Source organism: Brassica oleracea, chromosome C1 (assembly GCF_000695525.1).
Source record: "Brassica oleracea var. oleracea cultivar TO1000 chromosome C1, BOL, whole genome shotgun sequence".
Lineage (NCBI taxonomy): Eukaryota > Viridiplantae > Streptophyta > Magnoliopsida > Brassicales > Brassicaceae > Brassica > Brassica oleracea.
Window position 1 is genome coordinate 28,782,071 of NC_027748.1, and position 8,541 is coordinate 28,790,611.

At 36.9% G+C, this 8,541-nt stretch overlaps 1 protein-coding gene across 1 annotated transcript in view; it reads left to right on the top strand.

The window, feature by feature from the left end:
* Positions 1-654: 654 nt before the first annotated feature.
* The window catches only part of LOC106336699, a gene marked incomplete at its 5' end in the record, with an annotated part of 8,670 nt that continues 783 nt past the window's right edge, over positions 655-8,541 (top strand). Inside the window, 6 exon segments of the mRNA XM_013775617.1 lie at positions 655-899; positions 901-933; positions 1,004-1,079; positions 1,081-1,242; positions 4,756-4,791; positions 4,793-5,132. Of these exon segments, the coding sequence (XP_013631071.1) occupies positions 655-899; positions 901-933; positions 1,004-1,079; positions 1,081-1,242; positions 4,756-4,791; positions 4,793-5,132 (892 nt within the window).

Here is an 8,541-nt window from a genome sequence, read left to right on the forward strand (position 1 = left end):
ATCCTAGCTCTCAATCACAAACCACAGATCTTCAACCAGTCAAACAATCAGTCAATCATCAATCATCATTAAACCCGTTCGTGTAAAGTTCTTATTCAGTATGAGAGTCCTGATGCAATATGATCTATCATCCTAACAACAAACAGGATCTAATCAATCCTAGCAACCCATTCAACAATATAAAAGAGCATGAAAGAGATCTGGGTAGAACACTTCACCTTAGCCTAGATCTGGATCTGGATCTGAGAATAGAGGGTAAGAGAAACGGGATCTGAGGTCTATGACACCACGCGGCCACCACCACCATTCGCGGCTGTTCACGGCAAGGAGGGAGAGATGCGGCCGAGAGAGAGAGAAGGAGGCGCGGCGAAGAGAGAGAGAGAGAGGAGAGATGCGGCGAAGAGAGAGAAGGAGTCGACGGCTAGGGCTTCCGGTCTTCGGGAATTCTCTGCAGGGCTTCGCTTCTAAACTTTCTGATGGAAGTCTGAGGGGTGGAGGCTTTGTACTTATAGGGAAGACAAGGAAACCCTAGGGTTTTAATCTTAATGGACTGCAGAGCGGCCTTTCCTTTTAAACCACAAAAACTTTTTGGGTTTGAGTTTTGGGGTGTTACAATAATTCCCTTACATCTTCAACTACAAACGATATACGTGACTGACGAGGACATTGTCGCATTTCAGAAAATACCAGAAGACGCTCTCAGAGGAGTCACCGGAAGGTCCATTCTTGGCCGTTCTAGTTATCACAGACGAAGAAGCAGAAACAGATGATACGTTCTGTTTGGGGATGTGTAAGAGCACAAAAATCGAGATGCTTCCGTTCCCTCAAGACAAGATCTTATCGGTTGTTCACACAGATAGTTCCGGAAACAGAGATACTTCGGTTACGAAGGTCTTCTTCACACGTTGTTCACGCTAGAGGCAGACACAAAGGGTAAGATTCAACAAAAAAAAAACATGACAAAAAACAGGACAATCTAAGTCATATTTAGGACAGAGTATAGTGAAGGAAAGTTTGTGTATTCTAAGGAGATAGAGAAAGGAATGTGTTGTTTTCTAGATATCTTGCAAGTCAAGAAACCCAAAACCTTTGGATCCAAGGAATATTTATCAGACTGTGAAGATCAACCGCCGTCATGACCATATTTTCTTTGCAAAATCTGTTGCCCCAGACGGTACACCACCTTTATTTCTCAAGAAGAAAGGATGGGAGCTACCAACCTCGAGGAGCCTGCATCCGAGGGTCTAGTCGCCAAGGATCGTATGTGTGTGCGCAAAGCTTTTAATAAAACAGTACCTTCGTTTTATTTATTTCTTAACTTCTGAGATCAACATACATTATAGATCTCTTTATATAGGAACTCTTAACTTGTCCTAATACACTTGAAACTAGGAAACTTATCTTTATCCTAATCTATAAGTTATTCTACTTTCCTTAATGAATAACTTGTATCCTAAGCTATCTTTATTGAAGCTTATCCACAACATTCTCCCTTCTAAGCTTCAAAGCATTTTCACTTAGGTCTTGAACTTGTATCTTCTCCCTCATCTCCTTGAATTTGATCTTGGCTAATGCTTTAGTTAAGATATCCGTTTTCTGCTCTGTTCCGGGTACATGCTCCACGTCTATATGATCTCTCTCAACACACTCCCTGATGAAGTGAAAACGTTTCTGAATGTGCTTGCTTCGACGATGGAACACTGGGTTCTTGGCCAGTGCTATGGCTGATTTGTTGTCAACTCGGATCAATGTCTTCTCAGCCTTTCTTCCGGTAATCTCGCTCAGAAGATCTTGTAGCCAAATGGCTTGTTTCGCAGCTTCTGTTGCCGCCATGAATTCAGCTTCACAAGAGGATAGAGCCACCGTGTCTTGTTTCTGAGAACACCAAGTTATAGGTGTATCTCCGAAACAGAACAAGTGTCCAGTCGTGCTTCTTCCATCATCTGGATCAGTGTTATGGCTACTGTCGCTGTATCCAATGAGTTTCTGAGATCCACCACATTTAAACACTAGGCCATACCAGTGAGTACCTTTCAGATACCTCAGTACTTGTCTTAATGCATCACCATGAGCCTTGCGCGGTGAATGCATATACTTGCTGAGGATCCCAATAGCGAACGTCAAGTCTGGTCTAGAATGCATTAGATATCTCAAACATCCTATCCTTCTTCTGTATAAGGTTGCATCAATCTCCGGTTCATCTAGTGCTTTGGAAAGTTGCAGACCAAATTCCATCGGTATATATGTTGAATTGCAATCGCCCATACCTGCTTCCTTTAGTATCCGGTTGGGATTATAGAGTCGATAGGCTTTCGAGCCAGGCTCGATGCCAAGATGTACAAGGGTTTGTGATCGATCGTCTAACTTCTTTAAGTGAACAGAGTCCACTTTTGCGTGTGCAACGCATCCAAAAACCCTAATGTGGCCTATACTAGGCTTTCTTCCTTTCAAGCTTTCATATGGCATTTGATTCTTTAGAGCCCTAGTAGGCACACGGTTGATTAGATAGGTTGCGTGACGAACGGATTCACCCCACATGTAGTTTGGAACATTCATCGCTTTCAACATGCTCCTTGTCATCTCCATTAGCGTACGGTTTCTCCTTTCAACCACACCGTTTTGTTGCGGTGTGTAAGGGGCTGTTAGCTGACGTTTGATGCCTTCTTTATTGCAGTATTCTTGAAACTCCTTAGAAGTGAACTCACCTCCTCTGTCCGTACGAAGCGTTAGTATCTTCTTGTCGACATCCTTCTCCACAAGACTTTTAAACATTTTAAATTTTTCAAAGGCATCACTCTTCTCCCTTAACAAGATGGACCACATGTACCTTGTGTGATCATCAATTATAACAAAGGTATATCTGTTATGTGATGGCGTTGCAGGAGAAATTGGGCCACAGAGATCTGCGTGTAACAGCTCCAGTGCACGACTCGATCTGTAAGATGTTGCAGAGGGAAACGAGTGTCTTGTTTGCTTGCCAACTAAGCAAGAGTTGCAGATTTGCTTTACTTCTGCAATCTCGGGAAGTCCTTGAACCATCTGTTGAGCCGCCATGTTCCTTATGGTTTTGAAGCTGATGTGTCCGAGTCTGGCGTGCCATCTCCACGGTTCTTCTTTGATTTTTGTGAGTAGACAGATAGGGCTTCCAACTTTGAGAGATACTTTATAAAGTCTGTTAGAGGCCCTTAATACTTTTGTCAATAATCTCCCACTTGGATCACGCAATGTTAGATAGTTATCCTTCATTCTAACGTCGCAGCCTTGTTCCGTTGCTTGACCCAAGCTGATTATATTACTTTTTAGCTCAGGTATGTAATATATATCAGTTAGTAGCTTCTGTTCCCCTGTTCTTGCTTCAAAGAGGATTGATCCCTTGCCGTTTATCTCCACGCACGAACCATCTCCAAATTTTACTCTTCCTTTAATGTTTTCATTGAGCTCTGAAAAATAGGATTTCTCACCAGTCATGTGATTACTTGCGCCATTGTCCAAGTACCACATTCCTTCTTCTTTCTTGCTCGGTTCAAGTGTTTTTGGTAGCACTTTTTCTTCATTAAGGAAAACAATTTCATGTAGATAGAGCGCAACATCTGCATCTTCTGTTTCAGTCTTGTTGAGTTCTTGATTTTCTTCTTTCTTTTCGGGGCAAACAGATTTGAAGTGACCTTTCTTTTTGCAGTTAAGGCAGGTGATTTGCGAGTAGTCCCTCTTTTCTTTGTTCCACTCGCCGGAACTGCTATTCCCGCGTCCTCTTCCTCTGTTTCCTCGACCATGACCGCGATTTGATCCTTTCCCTCGTCCTCTCGAGTTCTGATCAGACGAGCTCTCTGAACTTGAGAATAGAAGGTTGCTTTGTTGATCATACGATGCTTCATCTTTAATGCGTTCTTCATATGCCTTAAGTCTCCCAATAATATCTTCAAAAGGAGTTTTATTCAGATCCAGCAACTGCTCCAAAGAGGCTGTCATGTGAATAAACTTCCGAGGTAGACTATTTAGAAACTTCTTCACGATTTTAGGTTCATCGATGCTTTGTCCTAACGAGGCTGCTTTTGATGAAATCTCAGATATCTTTCCAGAGAAAGTATCAACGGTGTCCGAGTCATTCATTCTTAGACGGTCGAACTCATTCATTAAGGTTTGTAGACGATCTTCTTTCACGCGTTCGGCACCAAGGTTTCTGGTTTTAATGGCTTCCCAAATATCTTTAGGGGAGTCATCTTCTCCGACCTGTAAAATCAAGTTTTCAGGAATTGACTGAAACAAAAGTGCCGTTGCGATATCGTTCTTCTCTTCTTCATCTGTACCAGGATCGATTGTCTCCCAAGCCTTATGAACTTTTAGCAGAACTTTCATCCTCTTCGCCCAAACGGTATAGTTGGACGTGTTGAGCATTGGACAGACTACTGCACGCGGAACGTCTTCTCTTCTTCCTAGTGCTTTCATATCTGTTAATGCTTTCGCATCGGCCATTGCACTTCACAAGAATAACCTAGCGCTCTGATACCAAATCTAGTCGCCAAGGATCGTATGTGTGTGTGCAAAGCTTTTAATAAAACAGTACCTTCGTTTTATTTATTTCTTAACTTCTGAGATCAACATACATTATAGATCTCTTTATATAGGAACTCTTAACTTGTCCTAATACACTTGAAACTAGGAAACTTATCTTTATCCTAATCTATAAGTTATTCTACTTTCCTTAATGAATAACTTGTATCCTAAGCTATCTTTATTGAAGCTTATCCACAACAGAGGGGACCTAGAGAAACCCTAGGCCTAAACGATGATCTTAAGAGCCCGTCTCCCAGAATTCGGATTCTCAGTCTCAACAATTTGGTCCGGGAGTGTGATAGAAGGAGAATGGTATTGCCCATTTATGTTTGTGAAGGAGAATTGTAGTGTAAGTCATCAGATGAAGAAGTCAATGTTTTATAGGATGACACTATCCCAATACTGGTAGCGGATCTACCACTGCGAAAACAATAACTTGGATGAAACCAACGACGAAAACAATAATGAGGATGATTGAGTGGTGAGGGTAAAAGCGAATATGGTGAGAGAGGCTAACTATGTGATGATTATGGAGGTGGTTAAGGGAGAGAAAGAATGGCATGGAGGGGTTTATTGGTATAGTCCGGCCAGCTCTTACCCATGGCAACATGGACATTTGTCATGGGTCTATAAATTTTTTTGTGTTGTTTTAAAGGTCCATTAGATTTTGACCCGGGCTTTCAAAGCGCGGGATTTGTTTCTTTTAAGTTTCTATTAATTTTTGTAACTAATAGAATTATATCTTTATAAATAAGATTATATAATCGAGTTACAGTTGTGTTGATTGTTAAGACATGTTATATGAAGTTGTATATTTATACAGAAATAATTAATTTTTAATAGTATTTAAAATTTAAATATAAATTTAAATTTTTAATAATTTTATATAATATAGAGTGTGCATATAACTTAAATATAAGTTTCTGCATTATAAATTGGGCTTTATTAATCTATTAAGTAACATTTGATTAACCAACCAATTTTATAGGCCAAGCCCAAGCCCACGCTCACATTAATGTTTATTCCAGAAACTGCATCGATAAAAATAAAGATAACAAAATGCTTTCTGCAAAACCAAAAAGACGATTGTGTGTACACAATTGGGTTAAATTAATTTATGAATGTTGAGCCCAAAAAAAAGACGATTGTGTGATCCACTGACGACTCAACTTCTCCGATCTATAGACAGTAATATCCTCTCACTTTTCGTTTAGATTATATAGATCTTGTAGTTCTATTTTTACAAATCTCAAACATCAATACATATAAATTTGTTTCAGTTTAGCAATGTTTGCATGTCGAATCTGAAACCATATGTGATAAAAACGATGAGGCCGATATGCTTGTCGACTTTACCTGTTCCGATCTGTTCAACGGAGTCATAAGAGGCACAGGAAGACAAAAAATGGTTAAATCTAATTTCATGTCTTTTTGTTTGATAAATAATTAACCGCTAATCTGATTTCTCAAGAACTAACTATCGATCTTTTTTTCTAATTTTTTTTTGCATGTGACATCAGATTATGAATTCGGTTTAATTGATGAGATTGAAATGATTCGAAGTGTCCGAATAAGATCTTGTTGAAATCGATTGAGAAAGCACTAGAAAAAAAGCCAAATGACGTTCCACCATCGAAAGACTTAAACATACCAAAACTTAAAAGGTTTGTATTTTAGAATCAATATTGTATTGAAAATTTTAAATTTACTTAAACATACCATAACTATATTTTAGAGTTAGTGAGTTGACTTAATTATATATACAATTCATGTGAAGGACATGGGACAGAGACATAACGGCAAAGCAGTACGAACTCAAGTAAGTGCATTTTAGTAAGCGTAGTAATTAGGCTTGGAACTGAAACTGGTAGTTAGGAAAAAAAAACGGAGGTTGTTTGATGAATGTTGATTGAACTATACTTTTTTCTATTTTAGAGATTCAAAAATTAGTTATTGACAAATTTTATTAGAGATAAAGCTGACATCTGCCTTCTCAAACATTTTATTAGAGATTTGTAGCTCTCCTGTCATTTTAATCATTTAGTACTCTAGATGTTAGGTAGGCTTATATATAAAAATATTTTGTTTACACTGAAATTAGTATAAGTTTATATATGTACCTCTAATCCTCCTAAGTTTAGCAAACCTCAACAACACACTAACGAATCCATCTTCTTGGTTGCAGGCAGAAAGGAGAATGTCGGCTAAGTTGTCCCAGATGCAACATGGTAAACGCAAATCACTATGGACGGAGTCAAGAACAGGTTAGTTGTAATTTCATTCAAGTGTAAGGAATTATCTATGTTTTAAAATGACAGCAAACTTACTTGATGTCGCTTAGGATGAACTCTAGTTTTTGACGTTGCTTCCCCCCAGTACACTCAATGGTTTCGACCTCACCACAATCCTAAACCTGGCCCATCACATCTGACAAAAGAAAAGATTGTAAAGGTTAGTATCAAGTCGTTAATGCCGGTGACTTTTTCATTAGAAACACTCGAGGTTTTGGTTTGCATTTTAAAAGTCATTTGTTTGTTTGCCGGTGTTAGTTTGATAAGAAAGAGACGTTATTTATAATAGGAAGAGGCGATCGGGAGAGATGTTTAGGTTTTTGGAAAAACTTGTGGCATACTCTAAATCTCACAAGATTTTCTAGTTAATATTAGTAAATTAAGTTACCAATTTGAATCCGAAGATATTTTGTGTGTATTGAACACACAATATCTATAGTGATTGACTTATTTGAACTGTGATTGTAGCTAAATCGTATAATCTTCTTTGTCTATATTTTTTTACATTTATTATAGGAATCAAATAGCGAATATTATGTTGTTAAAACTATGAATACTCGCCATAATCTAGGAGTACATAAATTTATTTAAAATCGAACACATAAATTAGGGAATGAGTTCAAGAATATACTTCCAATAGATTTGGTATCCAAGGTATATATAAATTAGTGGTTGTTTAAAAGATAAATATAATTTTTAATAAATATTTTAGAGAAATTTATTTATATAATTACACTAATTGTAAAATTAGGAATATATTGTAGCACCTTTAGTTCAAATTCAATTTTCATATGATTGGCTTGATTAAAGTGTCACCACTATGTCAGTACTGTCTATAAGTATACATTGCATTTTGATAGACGAATATTTGAAATAATATATAGGTAGGTGGAATGAATCATCTTAATAAGCATTTGAACATGGATTTCTGTGAATTATACGTTATTTTTATAGTTTAGAGTTATTGCGTTATAGAATAGGGTTTGTTTAGAGTTTTAACCCCAATTTTTTTTTCTGGCTATACGGTTTGATTATGAAGGTGATTTCGATGGGCTGAACATTCTTTTTTTATTGGCTTTAAAAGCGCATGGAACTGGACCTAGATTGATTGTCTGCAAATTGATGTCGTAATGGATAGATCATGAAGACAAAAAGTTATTTATTTTTAAAAAGAAAAAAAAAAGCAATGGCAAAAACTTGTAAATAAACTGAAAAGCCAGGGGCAGAATTCCAGTAGGGATTCTGCTTTAATAGTATAGATTTCAATTTGTTAAATTATAAAAAAAAATGTCTAAAATTAAGTAAACCTAATCTTATATATTAAAACACAAGTCACAACTTTGATTCATATGTAATTTTTTAAAAAATGGACCTAATGGACATTTTCCTAGAAAGTCATGTTACATTTAATCTCTAATCTTATCATTTAAATTTTAGGCCTACCAGAAATTTTTAAAGGGCTATCAATAATTGGATTTAAACAATAGATGATCCATTGGATTTATAGATAGTATAAATTAAATAGATATAATTTAATGTTGTAATACTATACCTCCATATGTTAAATATTTAAATATTTGTCGATGTTAACTTTTAAACTATAAAGATTTTTTTTTTAAATAAAAAAAATCATGTTATCTAACAATGATTAATCTTTACTACCTTAAACCAATGAAAACAAATTTTAAACTATATA